The following is a 27,218-nucleotide window of genomic DNA, read 5'->3' as shown; positions in this document are numbered from 1 at the left end:
GAGTGAGCCTCTAGGCCTCACCCCAGGTAAAGAGCTAAGAAGGGGCTTGTTCATTTTTACTGATCACTACACAGTAAGTTGCCACCACCACACATGTGCTGCTTATCCCCAGGCAAAGGTGGTAGTCTTTAAGACTGTGAGGGTAGCACTTTGGACACTCCTCCCTGTTACAAAAGACCGCAGCCCATGAGGTGTTTGCCCACTTCCTCGAGCTAAAGGCAGTGCATGTATCTCTTAGCCTTTCATCCGAACCTTATCCACAAACGCAGTTCTAGTACGGATGGACAATACAACCACCATGTTCTATATAAAAAAGCAGGAAGGAAGACATTTCTATATGCTTTTCCTCTACTGCACTGAAACCGTCAGTTCAAACGATCCCACTTGACCATGATCCTGATAACTCTGGTTTGGCCAAGGCAATTGTGATTTCCAGTGCTTCAAAGCCCACAAGAAACTGCTATTTAACCACAATATAAGGTCCAGGATGGGAGGGAAAATACTTCATCCCCATGTAAAATCTTTGAATTTGGCGGCTTGGGTCTTGAAGTCATACAAAATGGATGCCTAAATTTACCACCAGACTGTATGAACATTTTCAAGGAAGTGCGCCTAAGGAAGGTAAGAAGTAAAAGAAAAAAAAGTCAAAAAGAAAGGGATGGAGAAAGAAGATGAATAAAGATAGAAAAGGAGTCAAATAAAGAAAAGGGAGATAAACAAATAAAGAAATTATGGTAGAAAAAGAAGTAGGGCAGACAGTTTGAGGGGAATATGGAAGAGAAAGGAAAGAAGAAAGGGAGGAGTGTGGAAAGGAAGGAAGAAAGGAAGAAAGGGTTGAAGGAAAGGATGTAGGAAAGCAAGGGAAAGGAATTAGGATGTAGAAAAGGAAGAAACAAAAAGAAATTAGATAGGAAAAGAAAAAAGAAAGCAGAGGAAAGAATGAGAAATGGAGCATAAATGATAGGAAGCAGAAAAAGAGCTGAAAGAAGAAAAAATCTGAACAAAGTAAAAGAAAGAAACAGGAAGGAAGAAAAAACAAAATAATCAGAACCAAGAAAGGAAGAAAAGCACAACAATAAAAAAGAAAGACAAAGCAACAGAAAATATGAACAAAGGCATAGAAACAGAATGAAAGAAAAAGAAGATAATGAAAAGAAGCAAAAGAAGAGAGAAAATGAGCATAGAAAGAAAAATGTTGAAAGGCAAAGAAGACGCAAAGATAGAAGGAATGAGAAAGAGTAAAGAAGAAAGTTGAAACAGAAAAAAGACAAATGAAAGATATGCCAAGCGTGGTAGAGGAAAAGAGGAAAAGAAAGAAGCAAAGTAGAGAAAGAGAAACACCAGCAAAAAAAGATAAAGTAAGAAAAGACAGAAAAAGAGAAAGGCAAATCTGAAATAAAGAACAGAAAATGAAAAGGAGTAGAGAATTAAAGACATGGGATGAAAGAAGAAAAAATGAGATAAAGGAAGTCAAAATCAAGAATGAAAGAAAAGTAAGACAGCAAAAAGAAAGAAGTTGAGAAAGAAAACAAAAAAAGACCATTTACAGAAGAGAAAGTCCTGCACTGTGATCTTCCCTTCCATCACGGAATGATCTGTACAATCTTTTAAAGTGCTTGCTTAGCAAAACAGAAGCTGCATATTCTCAAACCAACTGATAGGTTGCTATGCGAGAGCTATACTAATGCAGGCTACGAGCTACTCGCTCAATCGACCTTTTGGAGAGGCAGTACAGAATCAGACCTTCCCCTGATGAATTATCCTCTGCTTCATGCAATGCTGCACCTTGGCCAAAAGGGATCCCCTTGAGAGCCTCATAGTTTATTTCACTAGATCATACGCCACAACTACTACCCTAGATCAGGGCATTCCAGAATAACACATCTGACAAGCAGCCATGTAAGCATCGGCCCTTACGTTTAGCGACACTACTGTATTGATTTACAATTCCTTAGGGAGGGAATTATTGTCCTCTCTTTTCTCTAGGGCCCTTGTAAAGTCCTTGGAAGAGGCATCGCTCTGGCTTTGATTCGCAAAGAGGGAAATCTGCGGTTATCATTATCCAGCAGATTTAGGGCCATATTCTCAAGGAGATATCGGCAAGTTAACGACACTTTAGCGCAGCTAAATTCATGATAAAATTATCACCCTATTCACAAGCTGGTGCTAACAGCCCATAGCACCAGTTTACCTGCGATAAACATCGCCACGATGACCCCGGCAAATATCGCTAAGAAGATGCATAGTAGGCGTTCCCATGCAGAAAGCCGCGACAACATCACTCCACAACATTCTCAACGACCAGCCAGATCGGCGAAAAGACCACAAAACATGCGATGAGGCGAGTTAGCAGCAGAAAATTAACACCTGCTCTGACCTGGTGCAAAGTCAGACGGCAGCCTGCAACAGAAAAGGGAGCCCAGCCCAGAGCCACACCTAAAGAACAACAGATGCCATGGAGTACCTGAACATGCGTTGCGGACACCCAAGAGGGCCACAACACCCACCGCCACCACCCCGAGGACCCCACCTACCCGGCACCCCCCCTCCAGCCAAAGACATGCCACATCAACTACACGGAATCATGTACCAAATAATCCACATGATGTCGCATAATCACATCTGGTGACAAGCATGTGTCGTCGCAAAAATGAGCATCACACATTCACCTTTAAAGCAACAAATGAAAATTTATAAAAATAAACACAGATCAGAAATGAAGACACATGGCGGCTCCCCTCGGGACATTCCGGGTCACAGCCTGCAAGACAAAAATCATGATGAGAAGGTGTTTCCTGCGCACATCAAGGGACAGAGAGAGAGCAAAGGAGAAAGAGAGAAAGAGAGGGAGAGAGAGATAGACGGACAGAGGGGGAGAGAGAGATGTACGAACAGAGAAGGAGAGAGAGAGATAGTCGAACAGAGGGGGGAGAGAGATATGAACAGAGAGGGGGAGAGAGAGATAGACAGACAGAGAGGGAGAGAGAGCTATACGAACAGAGAGGGAGAGAGAGAGAGAGACAGACAGAGAGGGAGAGAGAGATATATGAACAGGGAGGGGGCGAGAAAGATAGACGGACAGAGAGGGAGAGAGAGATATACAAACAGAGAGGCGGAGAGAGAGATAGATGGACAGGGAGGAGAGAGAGATATATGAACAGAGAAGAGGAGAGAGAGATAGACGGACAGAGAGGAAGAGAGAGATATACGAACAGAGACGGGGAGAGAGATATAGACGGACAGAGAGTGAGAGAGAGAGAGATAGATCGACAGAGAGGGAGAGAGAGATATACGAACAGAGAGGGGGAGAGAGATAGACGGACAGAGAGGGGGAGAGAGAGATAGATGGGCAGAGAGGAGGGAGAGAGAGATAGAGAAAAGAAGAGAGGGACAGGGAGAGAGAGTGCCGACACTGCGCACCCAGGCCACACTGCTCACCTGCTGCTCAACCACGTGCTGGTATGTAGTGCAGTTCACCAGGTCCCATATCTGAGACAGACCCGTCATCTGTAACAGAGTCCAGACACATGAATGGCACAGTACATACAATTGCACATGACATCATCGCCTGTCTGCCCCTGTGCACCCTGGGAGCTGCACCCCTGCCCCTCCCGCTGCCCAGCGGCGCATGCCCGCCAGTGCGCACCCAGGCAGCTGCACCTCAGCCCCTCCTGCCGCCCAGCAGTACATGCCTGCCCCTGCGCACCGAGGCAGCTGCACCCCAGCCCCTCTCGCCGCCAAGCAGTGTATGCCCGCCCCTGCGCACCCAGGCCTCAGTGCTCAGCTTCTGCCCTTGGCGTGTAGCCATGAGGGCCCACCACGTGCCGCTGCAAGCCACAAGCCCGGGGCCCGTGGACATGGCACCCTTCGCCTCATGCAACCCCGCTTCGCAGGCCACCAGGTGTCATGCTTGGTGCTGGGTCGTGATTTTGCCATTGCAGAGGACATACCAGTGCACCCGGCCTCATCGGAGGCTGCACACCCGCTCAGCCCTTGAGGTGCCACTAACTCTGTGACCCACGAGGCCACGCCACGTGGCGGTAGGCCCCTGCTGTCCGCTGGCTCAGGCCTACACTGCGGTCCAGCAGGGCACCCAAAACCTGAGCAGTCCGGACCGCCGGGACGGAGCATCATTGCAGGTTGCACACCCGCTCAGCACTTACGGTGCCCTTTCCGCAGTGCCCAAAAGTCACTGTCCCGTGGCGGTGTGCCTGTGCCGGCCGCAGTGTATCCGGTGCCACCAAGTCTGTGCCCCACAAGTCGTGGACCCTCTATGATTGGGTATCATTGTGCGGACGCCATCATGTCACCTCCGGGCCCCCATGCCTACATGCACACCACACGGATACACCGCGAGAGAGGTTGAAAATGGCGTCGAGCACGTACGCCCGGCCCTTTTTATTGGCAGGGTCACATGTGCTGTGATGCGTGTGCTGGATGGGTGTGGTGTGGGTGTACACCAGCCGTGAGGGAGTGGCTGTGGCATGCTGACAACTAGACCTGTCACCAGCAGATCCCTACAGGGAAGACCTGGGACATGTAGTGTTGTCGTCGTCCCCTGTGAGCGTAAGCGCAGTGGGTTGGCCTGGTGTATGCCAGTCCAGCGTAAGAGTTTGAACAATGACCCCGGGGCTTTGGGCGTTGTTCCGTACGGGTCTGGACAAGGAAGTAACCAATGCATGTGTTGCTGTTGTTGAGTCGGCGCCACCTGGACAACATTCGGCAATGTGTCACCCTGTGACCCAAGTGCAACGACATGAGCCACATGGACATAAGATGAAATCACTGTTCCTACATTCATCCATACTACCACACTTGAAAGACCATAGACACGACACATCTGTGTGATTCAGTGGTGTGTTGCATCTGGAGCAGTACAGGGCCATGCAAACCCCACATGACGATGTAGGCCCGTGGAGGGCCAGCCAGAGTCCTTCAGGGAATGACAAGTACAAAGGAAGAGGAAAAGTTCAGTCCGCAGTCTGATAGCTCTGTCATTGGCTATCATTCAGAAAATGGCAGTCCATTGCGAGGTCCAAGGTGAGTGTTGCAGAGTGTATCGGGGGACAGTGAAGGTGATGATGTATAGGGCAGAACCAAGCTGAAACCGGCCATGTGGTGGAGATAAATGCTACAGTTTTCTCTGTACCAGTAAGGCGGTTTCATCCGCATCTTCGTCCTCTGCTGTCTCATGTGCCTCACGTGTGGGTGGTGCTGGCCTTTCTCCAGTAATGTGTGGCAGTGACACCTCAGGGGCTGGAGGTGGAATGTCTGCCACACTGTGTGGCACTGACATTTCAGGGGCGGAGATGTGGATGTAGTGGTAGCAGCAGCATGCATCAGCGTCAGGCCTGGTGGCAGCAATGCCATGAGGATGGTTTTGAGGTCATTGTGGAACCTAGCTACCTCTCGCTGGTGTGCAGCCGTGGGGGCTGCTCTTTCCGCATTGGCCCACTCCATGTTCTCCATGAGCCTCTGCATGACGTCCGAACTCCCGGGCGAGCTCGCTGGAGCCACTCTGACTAGACAGTCATTCTTGTCTCTGAGTCAGGACTCTGGAGATGTCAGCCATGGTTCGTTGGAGTGCATGGAGCGGACTGTGGGTGTCCGTTAGGGACTGTGAGTGGTCCCTGATGCGACTTTGACACCCACGTATGGCATCTAGTTTGTCTGCCATGCGGAAGAAACCCACCTGCACCTGTTCAGCCAGCTGCTCCTGGCATGCCAACACACGGTGTTGAAAGGCCATGTGTTCTTCGTCGGGGTCTTGGGAGGCAGCCGTGGTGGTGGGTGCTGCCTGCTGTGTGGTCTGTGCAGGGGGTGGGGTGTCCCCATTGCAGCTGGGCTGCACTGCTCCTGGAGGTGGGCTGCAGAGACTGTTAATGAACTCTTTGAGGGCGTTGGAGTCGAAGCTGTGGTAGTCCTCTTCGTCAACAGAACAGAGAGGTTTGGGCTGCTTTGCATGAGGTGGTGACTGTCCCTCTGCAATGTGAAGAGGAGGTGCAGTTTGACAATGTGTTTACATGTGTGTTGTCGGATTGTACATGTTCACATACAGACTGCATGATTGTGTTCATCGTGGCTGTTTGTGGAGGAGCAAAAGACACACAATTGATGGATCTAATGCACAACAAATCAAAATATTCACCCCAGTCAAGAGATCTGGGTAAATCCATCATTCTTTTGCTCACCATGCCACCCCAGTTTAGACCTGGCTGTATGCAAATCAGTCTTGACCCTATGCCTCATGGGAACAGTCCAGCCCGAACTGCCAAACCAGGTCCTCCCTGGACCGGAAACAAGCATCCTAGGACTGGTTTCAGGGTTTCACCCTTCTTCAGCCAGGATAGTTTTATTCCAATGGCACAGAGAGCCCAGGACTCACGTCTGAGCATACCTGGTGCACTTAGGGGGAGAAAGCAAAAGACACACAATTGATGGACGGAATGCAGAACAAATCAAAACATTCACCCCCAGTCAAGAGATCTGGGTTGAATCCATCATTCTTTTGCTCACAATGCCACCCCAGTTTAGACCTGGCTATATGCAAATCAGTCTTGACCCTGTGCCTCATGGGAACAGTCCTGCCCGAACTGCCAAGACAGATCCTCCCTGGACCGGAAACAAGCATCCTAGGACCGGTTTCGGGGTTTAACACCTCTTCAGCCACGATAGCTTGATACCAGTGGCACAGTGAGCCCAGGATTCACATCTGAGCATACCTGGTGCACTTAGGCCAAGAAAGCAAAAGACACACAATTGATGGACGGAATGCAGAACAAATCAAAACATTCACCCCCAGTCAAGAGATCTGGGTTTAATCCATCATTCTTTTGCACACCGTGCCACCGCAGTTTAGACCTGGCTATATGCAAATCAGTCTTGACCCTGTGCCTCATGGGAACATTCCAGCCCAAACTACCAAGCCAGGTCCTCCCTGGACCGGAAACAAGCATCCTACGACCAGTTTTGGGGTTTCACCCCTCTTCAGCCAGGAGAGCTTGATTCCAGTGGCACAATGAGCCCAGGACTCATGTCTGAGCATACCTGGCGCACTTAGGGCGAGAAAGCAAAAGACACACAATTGATGGACGGAATCCAGAACAAATCAAAACATTCAACCCCAGTCAAGTGATCTGGGTTAAATCCATCATTCTTTTGCCCACAATGCCATCCCAGTTTAGACCTGGCTATATGCAAATCAGTCTTGACCATGTGAATCATGGGAACAGTGCAGCCCCAGCTGCCAAGCCAGGTCCTCCCTGGACTGGAAACAAGCATCCTAGGACCAGTTTCGGTGTTTCACCCCTCTTCAGCCAGGATAGCTTGATTCCAGTGGCACAGTGAGCCCAGGACTCACGTCTGAGCATACCTGGCGCACTTAGGGCTGAAAGCCGGAAACCGGTCCTAGGATGCTTGTTTCCAGTCCAGGGAGGACCTGGCCTGGCAGTTCGGGCTGGACTGCTACCATTGGGCGCAGGGTCAAGACTGATTTGCACATGGCTGGGTCCAAACTGAAATGGCATGGTGAGCAAAAAAACTATGGATTTAGGCCCAGATCTCTGTACTGGGGTGAATGTATGACATTGTTCTGCATTCTGTCCATCACTTGTTCTTTTTGCATTTGTCACCCCGAGTGGGACTGGTATGCTCAGACGTGAGTCCCGTGCTCTCCATGCCACTGGAGTCAAGCTAATCCTGGCTGATGAGGGCTGAAAGCCCGAATCCGGTTCTAGGATGCTTGTTTCCAGTCCAGGGAGGACCTGGCCTGGCAGTTCGGACTGGACTATTCCCATTGGGTGCAGGGTCATGACTGATTTGCATATGGCAGGGTCAAAACTGCAATGGCGTGGTGAGCAAAAAAACGATGGATTTAGGCCCAGATCTCTGTACTGGAGGTGAATATATGACATGGTTCTGCATCCTGTCCATCAATTGTTCTTTGTGCATTTCTCACCCTGCGTGTTACGGGATGCTCAGACGTGAGTCCCGCGCTCTCCATGCCAATGGAGTCAAGCTATCTTGGCTGATGAGGGCTGAAAGCCCGAAACCGGTCCTAGGATGCTTGTTTCCAGTCCAGGAAGGACCTGGCCTGGCAGTTCGGGCTGGACTGTTCCCATTGGGCGCAGGGTCAAGACTGATTTGCATATGGGTGGGTCCAAACTGGAATGGCATGGTGAGCAAAAAATGACGGATTTAGGCCTAGATCTCTGTACTGGGGCAAACGGATGACATTGTTCAGCATTCTGTCCAATTGTTCTTTTTGCATTTGTCACCCCGAGTGGGACGGGTAAGCTCAGACGTGAGTCCCGTGCTCTCCATGCCACTGGAGTCAAGCTATCCTGGCTGATTAGGGCTGAAAGCCCTAAACCGGTCCTAGGATACTTGTTTCCAGTCCAGAGAGGACCTGGCCTGGCAGTTCGGGCTGGACTGTTCCCACTGGGTGCAGGGTCATGACTGATTTGCTTATGGCTGGGTCAAAACTGGAATGGCGTGGTGAGCAAAAAAATGATGGATTTATGCCCAGATCTCTGTACTGGGGGTGAATGTATGACATTGTTCTGTATTCTGTCCATCAATTGTTGTTTTTGCATTTCTCACCCTGAGGGGGACGGGTTTGCTCAGACGTGAGTCCCGTGTTCTCCATGCCACTGGAGTCAAGCTATCCTGGCTGATTAGGGCTGAAAGCCCGAAACCGGTCCTAGGATACTTGATTCCAGTCCAGAGAGGACCTGGCCTGGCAGTTCGGGCTGGACTGTTCCCACTGGGCGCAGGGTCAAGACTGATTTGCATATGGCTGGGTCCAAACTGGATTGGCGTGGTGAGCAAAAAACTATGGATTTAGGCCCAGATCTCTGTACTGGGGTGAATGTATGACATTGTTCTGCATTCTGTCCATCACTTGTTCTTTTTGCATTTGTCACCCCGAGTAGGACCGGTATGCTCAGACGTGAGTCCCGTGCTCTCCATGCCGCTGGAGTCAAGCTAATCCTGGCTGATGAGGGCTGAAAGCCCGAATCCGGTTCTAGGATGCTTGTTTCCAGTCCAGGGAGGACCTGGCCTGGCAGTTCGGACTGGACTATTCCCATTGGGCGCAGGGTCATGACTGATTTGCATATGGCTGGGTCAAAACTGGAATGGCGTGGTGAGCAAAAAAACAATGGATTTAGGCCCAGATCTCTGTACTGGGGGTGAATATATGACATGGTTCTGCATTCTGTCCATCAATTGTTCTTTGTGCATTTCTCACCCTGCGTGGGACGGGATGCTCAGACGTGAGTCCCGTGCTCTCCATGCCAATGGAGTCAAGCTATCTTGGCTGATGAGGGCTGAAAGCCCGAAACCGGTCCTAGGATGCTTGTTTCCAGTCCAGGGAGGACCTGGCCTGGCAGTTCGGGCTGGACTGTTCCCATTGGGCGCAGGGTCAAGACTGATTTGCATATGGGTGGGTCCAAACTGGAATGGCATGGTGAGCAAAAAACGACGGATTTAGGTCTAGATCTCTGTACTGGGGCAAACGTATGACATTGTTCAGCATTCTGTCCAATTGTTCTTTTTGCATTTGTCACCCCGAGTGGGACGGGTATGCTCAGACGTGAGTCCCGTGCTCTCCATGCCACTGGAGTCAAGCTATCCTGGCTGATTAGGGCTGAAAGCCCGAAACCGGTCCTAGGATACTTATTTCCAGTCCAGAGAGGACCTGGCCTGGCAGTTCGGGCTGGACTGTTCCCACTGGGCGCAGGGTCATGACTGATTTGCATATGGCTGGGTCAAAACTGGAATGGCGTGGTGAGCAGAAAAATGATGGATTTATGCCCAGATCTCTGTACTGGGGGTGAATGTATGACATTGTTCTGTATTCTGTCCATCAATTGTTGTTTTTGCATTTCTCACCCTGAGTGGGACGGGTATGCTCAGACGTTCTTTTTGTTTTTGAGGGGCTGCCTATTTGCCGCAGGACAGTGAACATTTCGACAACATCTCAGATGTGTGTTTGAACTTGCGCATTGTCTAACCACATTTCCCTGCAATGCCACTTGTGATTGGCCAGTGTCTACACCCAGTGTGCGCCAGTTGTGTCCTGTGTTCTGTTGTGGACGTGTTGCAGTTTGTGTCACGTTGTTGTCAGTGTTGATGTGCTCTGCATGTTATGTGTGTGTGCTGCATTGGGGGGGGGGGCCTGCTGCTCTGTTTTGCTGCCCCTTATCCCTTTCATGCGGTGTGCCTTTGACTTCTGTGCTTGTGCAGTGCTGACATGTAGCATACTTAGGTATATTGTTCTCTTGGTGGGAGTTGGGGTCTGGGGCATGGTTTGTCCGCAGATGTGCTCAGCTCAATTGTGCGTTGTGTCCGGTCCTGTTGAGCAGTGTCCGGTCCCCCGACTCCAGCCATCATCTCCCCACTGATGACTGTGGACATCATTTCCTCCATGTCGTCCAGCTCCTCCTGTGGCGCAGGACTCCCACCTCCAGTCTGCATTGCTGCCTTCAGGTTGATGGCGAGTTTCAGCTATGTTTTGCGCTTGACTTAATTCCAGCGCCTCTTGACCTCTTCCATTGTCCTCTTCAGCACTCCGACTGCATTCACCTTGTTCACGATGGACTGCCATAGTCCATTTTTTGTTGCCAATGACACAGTGGAGATGACGAACAGTAGTTGATGGTGTTCGACCACCTCCATTATCAGGATCCTGTTTTCCTGCGGACTTCTTCCTACTCTTCTTCTCCTTGCCCTTCCCTGACCCCTAGGTCCCAGGCAGGTCCTCCGGGGGGCTTGTGGGGTTCTGGTTCTCCTCCGTACTTGCTCTGGCAACATCCATTGTGCTTGGCTGTTGTTTAGCATTTGTTTCTACTTTTATTGTGATTGTTCCCGCCTGACGCATGTGAATTGCAGGCCTGTAGCTGGTTTTTGCATATTTTTGTATCGAGATTGGGCTCATCGCAGCTTTTTTTGCGTTCGCGTTTTGCATTTTTGCATTGTGGCATTGATTTTATCGCGGTCAGTTGACGTGTTATCTGGTGACTATTGCATGGCACCATCATGTTGTTGATACCTGGTTAACACAGCATAAATTTCCAGCGATGGACTGCGATGTTGAGTGTTGCGTTAAGCAACTTTTGAGATGGTTATCACACGTTCTTGAGAATATACCCCTAAGTTACTTACCTTCAGGGTTACTCTACCTGCAAATTCCTCAACACGCTCTCGCCTCCCCTTTAGGCGGCACAGATTTTCAGAATTTAATAAGTGTCTTTGTTAGACTTAGCAGACAGCCAGCTACCATTAAACTTGTCTGCTATTTTTCATGTCTTTGGCATGAAAAGAAATTATGATTTACATGAAGTCTACTTGCTGCGATGGCACTTTTATGCGGCTCTGTGTTGTCATGTCCGTATGTGGGTTATAATTGGGTGGGCTGAAGTTGCAGCATAGGCCAATGGCTCCGCCTGTTGCTATTGCATGAGTTTCTGGATCCAGTTTAGTGTTTAGGGAGATTCACAAGGTGAGGAATAACTAAGGGCCCGATTACGAGTTTGGCCCTACGACGGTGGGTCTGCCCACCACCACACCACAAACCCATGGTGAGGCCGCCTGCCAGATTAAAAGTTTCCTCCTGTTTGGTGGCTTTTTTATGGCATACCCACAGCAGTGCCTCTAAAAACAGACACCGCAATGGAAACACACCAAAAAATTCCTGCAGGCCATGGACTGAAATGTCGATGTTGTGCAGGAACTGGTGTGAATGCAGTCAGGGGAGTACATATTGTGCCTCCCTGTGTGCATCCATAGGGTGCAGAGGCACAGTGGGCTCTGTAGGCCACTTTTTGTTTCCCTTGTGCCAGGGTTTTCATGGAGGAGCAACCGCCATGAAAATCCTGGTGGAGAGGAAACTCCTGATATGCTTGGCAGGTCCGTGCCGGTGGCTTCAAGCATATTGATGCCCTACACCCCTGCAACACCGCCAGGGAATAGCGGTTCCCTGGCAGCTGTGGTGGGCTGTTTCTATTCCACTACCCAACCCATAATAGGGCGGTGGGGAGACCACCATCGCCTCGAACCTGGTGGTCCTCAGGCCGTCAGACTCGTAATCAGCTAAGTAACAAATCTGCATTTAAGAAAATGTTTGAAGAAGGATATATTTTGTTTGTAATATGCAGTATCGCTTTTAAACTTGTTATTTACTCTCAACAGGTTCCCCCAAGAAATCAGGTAAGTGCACTGGCCTGATTAAATATTTATTCCGGTCCCCTACAGTACAATATGTACACTCTTGATTTGTGGTAATTAGTTATATTCCTATTTTCCACATGTATTCTAAATAAAAGGGTTTTTGGGAACGTGTTAGGCCATACTTGAGACAGTTGGGGTACAGTACAAAATAAAGCAATACTGGGAGGAAACTATTACGTCTAATATTCTGCAGTGTATGCTATTGAAAACTCATGTCCTCTTTTGTTGTAAAGAGTTCCAACTCTAAAGTACGCTGTTTGCACCGATGGAAATTTAAATTGATGAGACGTGTTCGGTGCCATTGGGTTCTCTCTGTTATTAATAAAGAGTAGAAACTCTCTGTGCATGTGCGAGATCCTGGGGCATACCTTTTCCCGAAAATGTGTTTTCCAACTAACCAAAGAAATAGAAAAACAATGACTGACAACATTCACTGTTTTAATTTAACTGATTCCCTGCTTACTCCAGTATTGGAACTTTCATAAATTCCCATGCTTGAATCATTCCCCTTCATCGAGATGGGAGTCCCCGGTATACATAAAATAGCAATAGAAACCATTACAAAAGAAGAAACCAGGCCTATTCTAGTTTTGTAACATATCCACCTCTTTTTGTAAAAGAGACCAAAAAAATGAATAGCCACTCAGATCAGCCTCACCCTGTAGAACCTTCCTGAGAGAACCTCAGACCCTCAGATTTTATACCTCACGCTGTGCAAGGGAGTCTCCACTGAGCTCTGCTCAGTTTTTTCCTGTCAACCTTACTTCTATAGTTTTTTCACCTGTTTGGACTTGTGTCAAGATGTCTGATAAAGAGAAGAAAGCCCACTTTAAAGCTTGTGCAACTTGTGCTAAGAAGAGACTGTATGTAGAGGACAAGCATAAGGATTGTATTTACTGTCTGTACCCAGACCATAAGGCAGCAGACTGTAAAATATGCTGCACTTTTTCAACGAAGACTTTGCGAGAACGTGTGGGGCGTCTCTTGACCTGGCTCCAGAAGCTCAAGTCAAGGAAAGAACCAGTGACAGTGATGAGGCTTCCTCTGCTACATCTTTCATGAGGTCTGTAAAAAGGGTTAGGTCTTCTCCTTCACCTTCTGACGGCCGTCCCTGTAAGGCCTTGAAAAAGACCTCTCATAGGTCTGAAAGGCGTAGTTCTGGTGAATCTCCTCACCAAGGTGTAAAGGAGAGGGAAGGACTGTCAGCAGGAGTAGTATCTGAGAGGAAATCTAGCTCTGTTCCTCCATTTTCTCTTCCAGCAGCTCCAAAAGCCTTCAAAAAGCCCTCATCTCTCTCTTCTGATGGCATGTCTGTGAAGAATGTTCACTCGACGACGACGTTGTCATCGACTCCGTCAACAAAGACGTCAAAGGTACAGTCAAAGTCTTCTTCTCCTTCACTTCTGGCTCCATCGACGAGTGATTTCCTCGTCTCCGGCGTCAACCTTTCAGGATTCTGTGTTGACGACTTCGACGCCGGTGGTGGCTTTGTCGTCGACGATGGTGACGACGACAATGGGTACGACGGCAACCACATCTACCACAAAGACAACGGCATTGGCTGCAGTGGTGACAACGGTCTCGCCAACAGCTCCGTCGACAATGTCCATATCTTCGTTGATGACTCTGTTATCATTGTCGATGGTCCCGTCTGTTGCCAGCTTTGGCTATAGAAGACAGATGCAATTCTAATACCTCAGTTACTCTTTAATCCAGTACTACAAACAAGGCACTTTCCTCCATTGGCGACCCAGGTAACGGGTCGAGCTGTGCCCCAGTGGATTGTCAAACCCACTGGCTTTATATATATTAATGTATATGACATCATCAGTGGAATGAGGGGAGTGCAGATCATCGTCATCATCACCAATATCCTGAGGTGCAATCTGATCTGGCACAGGATCAGAATCTGAGCCAAAAAGATAATGATTTCTTTGCTAATAGCTGTGTCATGAGTGAAGTCAGAATGAATGAGTGGTACTTATATCTGGCTCTGTTTCAATCACTTTCGGGGTGACGAGGTGCCAGCAGGGGGCTCCATGAGAGCACCTAGTGGTGAGCAGGAGCAATGCTACTAAATTCTCCATATCCAGTTTGGGCGTGGGGGTTATTCTAAGTCGGGAAGTCTGAAGCTGGAAGTATCCATAAGAATAACTTTTACATTACCATTCCTTCATTTTGACAGTAATCTCAGTCCCAACCACAATGCAATTCTTTCCTCCACAGTAAATCAAGAAGTAGTCCCACTAGGCCCTAGGTGTAACTAGTCACACACCTGCTCAGGGCCAGGAAACATTCCCAGGTGATAATGCGCTGTACAAATCTACACACAGGGTATGTATTCAAAGCATACAAATCAAACGGAGATTGTAACAAATTACTGTGGGGACATACAGGTCATTGAGTTCCTTGTGGGCATCCCACCAACAGCGTTCAGAGAAGACTACTGGCTCTGCTTCCCTAGCACAGGATCACAATTCTAAATTCAGAGTTTCCCACCATGCATGAGGGATCTCTGTGACCTACATTGGATCCGCTGCTGCAGTGACTCCACTGAAGGCAGTGGTCTTTGGCTGAAAAGCTGCAATGTTTGATGCCCCCACTTGGCAAATTATTTTGTTCTGCAAGAACAAACTCACGAAATAGCAACTGCACAAAGTCAAAGGGCGTTTTCTCTCTCTGCATCAGACATTGACTATTTCTCGACCTGGGTTTGCCATGTCGGCGTAGTGGTCCTGAGTGTTGAAAATGAGTGGCAGCCATCCTGCTCTAATTGAGGAGATGCAAGCATGCACAGAGTCCCAACAGACCTATGGTGGACCGACGCACCCAAAGACTCCACCTGTGCAAACCAAGATCCAGTCAATTGGAGCAGCCAGCATCGGATTGAGAAGGCGGGCAGTTGGGCATTGGCCAATGGGCCGGTGCCTAAGGGTCACCTGTGGGTCAGTTTCAGGTAGCTCTTTCAGCCGGCCCACAGAGCCCTATTGTCTCTTCCCCGCCCGGCCACTGTAATGTGGAGCCAGCATCATGTGCAGGCAGGCTTGTAGGCGGTAGCTTGCAGCAACGTCGCTCTGTCAGTATTCTGGCCACTGCAGACTTTAGCTTGGCCCCTGTGGGGCCAGGGCAGGCACTCAGAAGCAGTGTCTCACTTCCCTGCTGTGCTTTTATACTGAGGCACCTGGCTGGGAGCAGGTTATGTGGCATTTGGGCCATTATCATCTTAGCTCCCCTGGAGCAGCAGCAGCAGCAGCTCTGTGCTTTACTTTACCCCTCCCCTGCCAGGCCATCGCTCTGAGGCTATACTTGGAGGTGGAAGAGTAAGTGAAGGGGCCCCGCTGGGGGCCTGTTGTTAGTACCTCAGCGCAAGAGTCTTTCAGGCCTAAAGTGTGTGTGTGGGGGGGGTATGTTTGCATAGGCCTCGCTGTGAGGCGTCTTTCACAGAGAGAAAACTTGAGAGGATGTAATGTATGGGTCAGAGCTGCTGAATTTGGAAATAGGTTCGAGCCCCAGCCTCAGCTCAACATCCTGTCATTCTGGGCAAATGACTTAATTGCCCAAGGCCGAAAATAAAAATTAATATTATTATTATTTTTTTTATTAAGTTTGCATAACAAGTTACAATACAGTTCAGTGCACATTACAGTGTTTTTTGCATTGTCTGACATATATATATATATATGTATTGATTGAGCCAGCTATTTTACCACGTCTGTTTTAAAGAAAACAACAACATAGCTAGTCCCCTTCCGATTAGGATACAACATTGGTTGAGCATTATTCCACCTTTATCTTAACATTTTTCTGGCATAAGTTATTTAGAAATGCTGTCTGAGTCCCACCTGCTGATGGTTTGTATATTATTCAGTTGCATCTGCGTTTGCACTTAACAGGTATGTCACGTAAGGGGCCCAAAAATCTGTTAGCCATGAGGCTTCAGGTAGTTCTTTTGCATAAGTTTCAAGTGGTGTCTTGATCCCGTAGCCATACTTTTTTGTTTGGTACCCTCTTCCCACCCCAACATATGGATATTCATCGCTTGGCTAATAGCAGTGCCTAATATAAAAGTTAGTTTGATCTTCTGTAATGTGACTGGTGCTCATAAAATCGCTGCCCTTGGCGTGAGTTCAGGCTAAAACTACAATAAAAAATAATCTGCTGTTTGCTCATGTTTTAAGAGTCTGCAAAGGCTGGAATAATAATAAAAGAGGATTCTTTATACTATAATAAATATGTCCTTCTGGATTTTCTGCCTTTGTTTAGTTTTTATTTTAACTATCTGTCATGGATCATTAAAGCAGATTTATACCACTTAAACTCTGTTCACCTTATGTTTATTTTTTAGAGTACATATTGATCAGAGGAGAAAATACCAGCATTAGACGATTTTCTTTATTTTCCTACGACCAGGACATTAAAATACCAGTAATGCTGGTTAAAAAATGGGCAGATGGCAAACATAGCCAAATTGCGAGTTGTGGCCTTTGGGCCACTTTATTTCACCTCACTCGTCCAGCCAAATGGTAGTGTTTCTAGCTTTCACCAATGTTTCTGGCTCTAGGAGCTTTAAAATATGTAATTTATCAAACATTTCTCTAAAAAGGAGCCAAATGAGACTAGCCAAATGCTGTTTTATAAATGGGTGGAATCCGGGAATGTGGTCCATTTTTTTAAGAGGTGCCAGGGCCTAATTGTGACCCTAATCCGACACTGGAAGCAGCATAAGGGAAAATCACCAGAACTCAGAGTAGACTCCCAGCACGCAAGACATGCAATACAATTCTGTACTAGGGTGGCCTCGGGGCAAGCAGAGTTGACCTCACTGGTTGAAGTTTGGGTCATTTACAAGGTTTCAGACCAGAAATTAAGCAGGGAGCCGAGAGCCTGAAGTCTTTTGATACAACACTTTAAGCGAGAGCACGAAAAGTAGTATATGAAGCTCCAGGGAGAACAAGCAAGACAACTACTATAAAATGAAGGGCACCAGAATCAGCACAAAATGTTTCTGTACAAATGCTACAGCAAGCAGAGCAGAACAGCTCACACATTACAAGCTTCACTTTGTACATCATGGAGTGCAAAACATATGTGTGTTGTTACAGAGAGCAAAATCCCAGGACGGGGGCACCATTTCTGCTTTATTTTGTAAGCTCTTCTGTAAGTGGTGTATTAGACAAATGTACTGTATAAGAAAATAAGGGGCATATCAGCAACAACCGGCGATAATTATCGCTAAGCGCACTTAGCGCTAGGATAATAATCGCCGGCTAACGTGGATTTTTATCGCTGAGATAGCGTGCTATTAGCAGCGCTTATCTCAAAAGCGATAAAAATCCTCACGCTAACTGCCTAACGTGAGATTATCGCTGGAAACCCAGCGATAATATCACGCAATGTGGCGTTAGCTTGATGATAGGGACTCACAAATTTAGCCATGATATCCACCTTCCATAGGATATCATGGCTAAGTCAGTCCTGAAGCAGGCGTAAGGAAAGTAGCGATAACAGGGGTTATCGCTACTTTTCCTGCCGCTATGCTTCATAGCGTGGGACTTGATGATAAGAGAAATGTCGCTTAGCGACAGTTCTCCTGTCATGTCAGGTCAGGAACGCCCACTTTGCATCTCATTAGAGATGCAAAGATGGGCGTTAGGAATTCCTACGCTAACGCAAGTTTTCACGCATTAGCGTGAGCGTGCTAATTAGGCGATAACATTTTCGCCGCTTTTTGGCCGAAAACAGCCGCCAGAGCAGCGATAATTCTATCGCTTCACCTTGCTGATATGCCCCCAAGTTACTTACCTGTAACTTTGGTTCCCCAGTATTGGAAACTTCCATAGATTCCCTTGCTTGAATCATTCCCCGTCGTCAAGATGGGAGTCCCCGGTATACATAAAATAGAAATAGAAACTATTACGAAAGAAGAAACCAGGCCTAGGCCCATTCTTGTTTTGTAACATATCCACCTCTTTTTGTAAAAGAGACCAAATAAAATGAACAACCAATCAGATCAGCCTCACCCTGTAGAACCTTCCTGAGAGAACCTCAGACCCTCAGATTTTCGTAGCCGTAGTGTAAAATAATAAATTAAGCTGCTGAAGGCTGAGCTTTCCCAGGGGAGGAGGGTGGGTTGCATGGGAATCTATGAAAGTTTCCAATACTGGAGAACCAAAGTTACAGGTGAGTAACTTGTTTTCTTACTCCAGTATTGGAACTTTCATAGATTCCCATGCTTGAATCAGAGTAGCCAGCAGTAATGAGCACATTTTTTGAATCTTGATTCCTTATTCATCCATTATAAGCATTAACATCAACAGTCAATGGAAATTAAACACATTTGTAAACATAAGGAAAAACAGGAAGAAGCAAGAAAATTAACTTCAAAAATGTGCAAAGAGCACAAGCAGAAAAAACAGAAGGAGGGTAGAAAGGGAAAGCTCACCACTTAATAAACGATGTTCCTCAGGACTGCATGGCCCACTGCTGTGTCTTTCTGCGTTGAAGAATCCAGGCATGTCTTGTAAATGTATGAGTACTGCTCCAGGTCGCTGCTCTGCAGACCTCCCTCGGATAGGAACTCCGGCAAAGAGGGCTGTCGAAGAAGAAAGCGCCCTTGTGGAGTGAGCAGGGACCGGACCCTCAATGGGCTTGCCCGTTGCTCTGTGACAATACTGGATAGCGCTGGTAATCCAATGAGCAATCCCCTGCTTGGAAAGGGGAAACCCCTTATGAGGGGCGCTAACAGACACAAAAAGTTGAGGAGACTTCCTGAAGACTTTAGTACGTTGAAGATAGAATTTTAAGCACCTCTGACTGTCCAGTGAGTGGAGTCCTTTTTCTGCCGGAGTAGTAGGTTGAGGGAAGAAAGTTTTGAGTATGACCGACTCATTCAAATGCAAGTCTGAAGGCACTTTTGGTATGAACTTTGGGTTGGCACAGACTATCACTGTCCCCTTTTTAAATTGGAGAAAAGGTTCCTGAATGGTGAGAGCCTGTAATTCACCTACTCTCCTAGCCGAAGTCAAGGCTAGCAGAAGAGCCAACTTCCAGGAGAGGAATTTCAAATCTGCCCGGTGAATAAGTTCAAAGGGATGCTTCATGAGTTGGTTGAGAACCAAGTTAAGGTGCCAAAAAGGAGGCAGAGGCTTGACTGGAGGGAAGACTCTGAAAAGGCCCTTGAGAAACTGTTTAATTATCCTTGCCGACCACAGGGAACAACCATCAGATGTGTGTCTGAAGCGATAGATGGCTGCAAGATGAACTTTGATGAATGAGTGAGCCAGCCCTGATTTCGCCAATGAAAGAATGTAAGGATGAACTTCATGCGGTTCAGAAGAACGAGGATTGATGCCCACTTGTTGGCACTAATTGCAGAAACGCTTCCACTTTAACCGGTATGTCTTGTTGGTACTTGGGGCTTGTGCCTGAGAAAGTACATCTCTACATTCTGCTGAAAGGGTCAAACAGAGAAATTCTCAGTGCTCAGGAGCCATGCCGACAACTGCAGGGATTGAGGATCCGGGTGCCAGACTTGGCCCTGGGACATTGTCAGCAGCAAAGGAATCGGCTGCAACGGAATTAGAAGGTCCAGGGAGAGGAGATGCAGCTCTATGAACCAAAACTGGCGGGGCCAAGCAGGAGCTATCAAAATCATCTTGTAAGGTTCCGCCTTGAGCTTTCTGAGAAGCCTGGGGATCAGCGGAATGGGGGGAAAAGAGTAAACAAATGCGCCTGACCAGGCCATCAAAAGCGCATTCCCTAATGATCCCAGATGGTGAAGCCTGATTGCATAAAATCTGCATTTCTTGTTCTCTGGCGTGGCAAAGAGGTCTATGGAAGGCCTGCCCCAGAGGCAAAAAAACCTCTTCCAGAGTGGACTGGTCTAGTTCCCATTCATGGCTGACTGATTTCAGTCTCCTCACCGTGTCTGCCCTCTCGTTGAGAACACCTGGAAGGTGCTCCGAATTGAGCGATATCCCCTGCTGGATAGCCCATTGCCATATTGTCTGGGCTTCTTGTTACAAAAGACGAGATCTGGTGCCGCCTTCCTTGTTTATGTAATGCTTGGCTGTCGTATTGTCTGTACGTACTAGAACTGCAGACAGCTGTATCCGTGGAAGAAAAGCCTGCAAGGCCAGGCGAATCGCTCTGAGCTCCAGCAGATTGATATGTAGAAGACGTTGGGGTAGCCAACGGCCGCTTACATGAAGGTCTTGCAAGACTGCTCCCCAGACCCCCAGCGAGGCATCTGTAGTTATTATCTGAGGAGCTGGGGTGATCCTGAAGGTGAGACCTTGGGAAATATTTTCCTCGTTTGTCCACCATGATGCGGCATCCCTCATGGACATGGTAACGAAGATCTAGTCTTCGAAGGATCCGTCGACTGCAAGTCATGCTCCTCCTGGAGATGTTGCTCTTGCAACCTGCAGTGAGGAATTAGAGGAATGGTGGATTAGGGACTTGTAGAGGCAAACTGAAAGTGACTGCCTTTTTAACAGTAAACGGGCCATGGCCATCAGCTTTTCTTGCCTCTCCAGGGTCGGAAAGGCTTTGTTGATGGATGTGTCCAGAATGGCTCCCAGGAATCGGGCTGTTCTGGATGGACAGAGAGTCGACTTTTCAGTGTTGAGAGTCAGACCGAGATTGTCGAAAAGGCATGTTCACGCCGCAACTGATTCCTCTGCCGTGTGCTTGGTAAAAGCCTTCAGCAACCAGTCGCCCAGGTAAGGGAAAACCTGAAGCTGTTGTTTTCGTAGAAAAGCTGCCATGGGAGCTAACACTTTTGTAAAGATCCGCGGAGCAGATCTGAGTCCAAAAGGCAGGACCTTGAACTGAAAGTGGCTCTTGGCTACTGTGAAGCCCAGAAACCTCCTGTGGGCTGGATGGATGGGTACATTAAAGTATGCGTCCTCTAGATCCAATGTGGCCATGTAATCCCCTGAGTTTAGAAGACGAAGGATGTCCTGCAGAGAAACCATTCAAAATGATTGTTTGATGAGATAGGTGTTCAGCTCCCTCAGATCTAGAATATGGTGCCACTTTTCTAAAGTCTTCTGGACCAGGAAAAACCGGGAGTAGAAACTCTCTCCCCGCTGAGAGAGAGAAACCGGCTCTATCGCTCCTTTCAGGAGCATTTGATGGACTTCCAACCGTAGAAAACGGAGATGTTTTGACATAGTGGCGCGAGGGGGCTTGGAAGGTGGTGCATGGACAAATTCCAGAGAATGTCCGCATTGAAGGATCTTCAGAACCCAATGATCCGATGTTATTTGCTGCCAGTTGTGGAAGTAATTTGAAATTCTGCCTCCCACTGGTATTACAGGAGGAGAAGGGACAGTAGCAAGCCACTATTGACGCTTAGAGGAGTCCCTTGTCTTCCTCTGTTGTTAGATCTAGAGAAACAGGATGATTGATTTTGCCGCTGGTTATAATTTGGCCGGTAAGATTGATTGTTTGATCCATGTGAAGAAAACCGTTGTTGCTGGTATCCTCCTCTGTCCTCTGGCTCCACGGAAGGGGACCTTGCGGTACTGCAGAGTCCCTAAGGATTTTACTGTTTCTGTGTCATTCTTAGTGTCCTGGAGCGCATCATCAATATGCCATCATCAATGATGCAAGCACATCTCGCACAGGCTGCAATGCCAGACCTGTAGTAAGAGTTTAAGTGGACTCCCTTGGGTGGCACAGTACATGCTGCAGCCCATGGGAGAACCCTGGTGTACCAATGTCCTGGTACTGTAATACATATACTAGAGATTTATGAGGGTACACCTGTAACCAATTGTGGATGTACAAAAGTACCAGTCAATTTAGGGAAGAGAGCACAGTTGCTTGGGTCCTGATTAGCAGAATCCCATCAGACTACAGTCAAAAATAAACTGACACCAGACAAAAAGTGGTGGTAACCATGAAAGCAGATCCTTCTTTCCTACATAAGTCTTGAGAATTATTTGAACCAGCTACACCCTACTTTTCCTTTCTTTCTCATCCAGTATTCCTCCTATTCCGTAATGATTTTCAGCATAGCATCTGTCCATACTACTGCAGGAGGTGTGCCTGCTCCTCCTCAGTGGGGCCATAAAGAAGCTACTGGATTGATGGACGAAATACTGAACAATGCAAACATTCAGACCACAGTCACAAGGATCTGGGTTTAATCCATGATTCTTTTGCTCAACACACCATTGGACCCAGCCATAGCAAATCAGTTTTGACCCTGTTCCAATGGAAACAGTCCAGCCCGAACTGCCAAGCTAGGCCATCCCTGGAACAGAAACTGGTCTCGTCGGACAGTACCACACCCTAACCTTTTACTGGCAGCATTTACCAACTTTAAACAGTGTTTGATTGACATTTCAGCTTGGATGAGGACAACTGTCTGAGGCTGAACACTGATAAAACGGAGGTTCTGTTCTTTAAGCAACCATCCCCTCCACAATCCGACGTGTGGTGGCCATCAGAGCTTAATTCTCCCCCTAAACCTGTCTCCTCTACTAGGAATTTAGGGTTCAAATTTGACTCTACCCTCTCATGCAAGTCCCAGATAAGCCATGTCTCTTCGTCGTGTTTTTGGTAAATGAAGTCCTTACGGAGATTATTTCATCTCCTACCCATGGACTGTAGGAAAACGGTGGTCCATGTACTGATCACGTCTCAGCAGGACTACGCAAACAGTTTGTATTCGGGTTTGCCAGCCTACCTGATCAGGAAATTACAAACTATACAGAACGCAGCCGCTAGGCTCATCAGAAATATCCCGCTATGACACCACATATCCCCCCACCTGCGCAGCCTGCACTGGCTGCCAGTTAAAAGGAGGATAGAATTCAAGGCTCTGACTCTGGCATACAGAGTAGTCAGAGACACTGGCCCTCAATATCTAATGAAGAGACTCCGTAAATACCATCAGACAAGGGGCCTGAGGTCCAATCATCAAGAACTCCTAGTCACTCCCCGCTTTGCAAAAGCCAGGTTGGGTGGCTGGTCATTTACCGTGAGAACTGCTTCTCTTTGGAACTCCGTGCCCGAATATAGTATAAGGCCAACTCAGAATCTGTATTCCAGAAATTCCTAAATACTGCTCTTTGGCTTTCCTTAGCACCTGTAGCACATGGCAATCTGCCCATACCTCTCTGTATCCGCGCTAGCGCCGGGACACCTCGGTTGGAGGTAGCCGTGCGCTCTACAAGCTTCAAATAAATAAATAAATAAATAATCTAGGGACGCCCAATGTGAACCCCCCCACACGTACGCAACCAAACACTGGTGTAAGAATATGAACAACCACACGGAAGCCATCACCGATACATATCCGCGCCGTCCCCTAATACCTCCCCGCGTTTACCCCCAAAGTTAGCCATTAGCAAGATCAGCCGTCAGTTCTGAAGCCGGTGCTAGTTAAAACGCGCTCGCTCCATGAAACATTGCATTGCACCTATAAACATATATGGGGACAGATATAACTTTGTAATCACAGGAATGTTAACCCAGCTATGTTAATGAAAACATACTGATGAAGGAAATTGACTTAAACAAATAGATAGCAACTGGAGTGTAATAATGATAAATGTTGATTGTGTATTGTATGAAATGCTATCGCAAATCTGACAACCTATAGCTGTTAACAAATACAGAAATTGCCAAATTTTGGGTGAAATGCTAAAACCCAATAATCAAATTTAATTTAAACAAAAAAAAAATCCCTGGAACAGAAACAAGCATCGTGGCACCGGTTTCGGGGCATCACTCTTCATCAGCTAGGCTAGCTTGAATCCAGTGGCGCAGGGAGCACGGGACCCACGTCTGGGCATGTCCTTCCCACTTAGGGCAACAAATGCAAAACAAACAATTAATGGACAGAATGCTGAACAATGCAAACATTCACCCCCAGTCACAAGGATCTGGGTTTAATCCATTATTCTTTTGCTCACCACGCCACCCCAGTTTGGACACAACCATATGCAAATCAGTCTTGACCCTGTTCCTTATGGAAACAGTCCAGCCCGAACTGCTAAGCCACTGTATTCATAGAAAGTTGGCAGTTGTTACCCTTGCTATTTCCTTTTCCCAAAAAGTATGGGGCATCCTGACCACCTTGGAACTCCGACCCCTGAAAAAGGGCAAAATCAAAAGGCTCACTTTGGTTCAGATCCAACATGCTCTGGTTCAGGAGACACTGCATGGTGTCCATGGACCCAGCCATGTGCAAATCTTAACCCTTTCCTTATGGAAACAGTCCAGCCCGAACTGCCAAGCAACTGGATTCATAGAAAGTTGGCAGTTATTATTCTTGCTATTTCCTTTTCCCGAAAAAGTATGTGGCCTCAGGACTACCTTGGAACTCTGACCCCTGACAAAAGGGAAACATCACAAGGCTCACTTTGGTTCAGATCCAACATGCTTCGGTCCAGGAGACACTGCATGGTGGCCTTTGACTTGCATGGCACGTAATTTCATATACCTGTCAAAATTGGATTATTGTGACGGCTTGTACATGAACCTGCAGGACAAACTACTCAGAAGACTCCAATCGGTGCAAAAGGCAGCAGCCAGATTGATTCTGGATATTTCTAAATACCATTCAGTGTCATCAGACATCCGGGAACTACATTGGCTCCTGGTCTGACAATTAATTAAATTTAAAGCGCTCTGCGCGACCCAAAATGCCTTGCATAGAGAAGGACCAAAATATTATGGAAGCTTTTTAACTGGCATACTCCCAACAGACACCTTCGGTCTGCCAGTGCTAGACTGGTCACTACAGCAAGATTCAGGAAAGTGAACTGGGAAGGAAGGAGCTTTACCAACAGCACAGCCAGGCTTTGGAACTCTCTTCCACCACATCTAAGGGCCATATCCACCCTCCTCACGTTCAGAAATGAACTAAAGACACGGTTATTTAACAACTATTAAGTCTTGGCTCAGCCTGTGAGCCTGACTTAATGCAGATGGCTATCTTATTGAGAATCTCCGGTGGGGGGAAGGCACGCTAAATTTATCGAGGCGTTCCTTCTCCAATATGTCGACAGGTTCCACCGCAACCCCCGTAGCCATCGCGTGCAGAGTCAGGAAAGGAGGAGTAGATCTTCTCCACCTTCTCCGCAAAAAAATCAGCCACTCGATTGCATGATTCCTCTGAACCTGCAATAGGTGCTGCAATTTTCGCTAGGGAGGATATCTCTTTATAGACCCTGAACAACTCTTTAGCTGAGTTCTCAGCAGTCTCGATCCTTTCCTTATAATAGATTACCCTGGCCTTTCTATTGAGCGCCTGATAGCTCTTAAGGCTAATTTTATATTCGCTCTTCACCTGGACTGAAAAAGCTTTCCTCCACTGCCTTCCTAGACGTTTGCATGCTGATTTGGCAGTTCTTAACTCATCGCGATACCAGGGAGCCGATTTTTGTCTTCTTCCTGACATTTAATGACCAGGGTGCGGTGCTATCTAATGCATCCGTGATGCGCCTCTCCGAGCCTTCACAAGCAGAATAAGTATCCAAGCCGCCCGGTAACCCTCCCTTTAAGAGGGCCCTGTTAAAATTCCCAAGAGAAAAACCAGCCCACTTCCTATGTTTTATTTTGGTCTTAACTTTCTCCTGTTCCTTCGGCAAAGGGCAACCTTGCCGTAAAAGGAATCAGGAAATGATCGGACCATAGAACCGGGAACGGGGGCTCCACTTCTAAGGCACCCCAGTTGGCAAAATTAGGGTTGAGTAAGTGACCCAACTGATGTGTGGGGAGTTCTGATTTTAATGTTAATTGTAAGGCTGCCAATTCCTGACGGATCTCTTGAGTCCCAGATTTGAGTGCGTCATCAAAGTGCAAATTTAAATCACCCAGCACTAATAACTTCTCGTATTGTAGTGCTGGTTGTATGAGGCACTCAATCAGACTAGGTGAGAACCGTGTAGAGGGTCCGGGAGGTCTATAGACCAGAAGCCCCTTAATGATGTAACTGGTGGCTGTCCTAATCGTAAAAAGACCTGCCTCGCTATCTACTATGTCAACCGGCTCGAGAGAGCACTGGATAGCGTGTTTATAAATGATCGCAATCCCCCCTCCTCTGCCGGAGAGTCTATCCACTCTAGTGATCCCATAGTCACTAGGGTGTGCCTCAAGGATTTCTGGCGCTGAGTCCTCATCCAACCAAGTCTCTGTGAGGAACAGCACATCTGCCTGACCATCTGTCAGATGGTCGCAGATCTCCACTCTATGTTTCCTCAGTGACCTACAGTTAATTAAAGAAAAACTAAGTGATGGACCTACCTCCTCATCCTCCACCCGAGCATTTGCCGTAAACGAGCAATGTCTACATTTCCAGCTCTTGCTCTCTGCCATTATGCTATGTCTACACTGCTCACCCGTAGTGGAACAGAGCGCGTGTAGCTGTTGGGAGCTATAGTAAAATCCGAATCCGAAACCACCAGGGGTTCTGGCCTCGGGCCCCGGGCGGCCACGGATGGGCGCAGGTGGGCTTGCCTTTGGTGCGCCAGTGGCGCGCCCGTTGAGGCATGTGGCTTTTAAAGGAATACTCTCCTGGCAGCTAGACCGCGGACCGTGCCAAACAGAAGTGCCTGGCTCTACCTTCTCCGCCCTCCGCGCAACGGTACTAGTTACCGCGTCGGACCGAGGCAGGAAGGACCAGCAATCGAGCCCAGGCCTCCGCAATCAGGTAGAAACCACAAGCACCCCTAGTGATCCCCAAAAAATTATAAACAGAAATAAACAATTTAAAAGATCTGAGCCCAAGATTATGTATTTAAAATGCCTTGGTATGCCGTACCGCAAAGCGGGTCGAGGGACACTGCCACTGTCCGCCTAACCGCAACGCGGCCGCCATATGTCATAGCGTTGCATGAGTGTAGTACAAACACTGTCAGAATAACCACTGTACACCACTTTTTTTCTGGCTAAATTGATGCTCAGGACTTGTGGCCTTTTTACCAAAAGTCGGAACTCCATTCCATGTTGGGCAATCCGTCCCTTGT

The 27,218-nt window shown here is 47.7% G+C and overlaps 1 protein-coding gene across 1 annotated transcript in view; it reads left to right on the top strand.

Annotated features, from left to right (window-relative positions):
- Nucleotides 1-27,218, top strand: part of LOC146830356 (uncharacterized) — a 993,685-nt gene that overhangs the window by 720,492 nt on the left and 245,975 nt on the right. Inside the window, exon 13 of the mRNA XM_085603721.1 lies at nucleotides 12,193-12,210. Within this exon, the coding sequence (XP_085459847.1) occupies nucleotides 12,193-12,210 (18 nt within the window). The remainder of the gene's footprint in view (nucleotides 1-12,192; nucleotides 12,211-27,218) is intronic.

This window comes from Triturus cristatus, chromosome 5_1 (genome assembly GCF_964204655.1).
Source record: "Triturus cristatus chromosome 5_1, aTriCri1.1, whole genome shotgun sequence".
NCBI classification, from domain to species: domain Eukaryota; kingdom Metazoa; phylum Chordata; class Amphibia; order Caudata; family Salamandridae; genus Triturus; species Triturus cristatus.
Note: the sequence above shows the minus strand (reverse complement) of the source record. Positions and strands in the feature narration are given on the sequence as shown.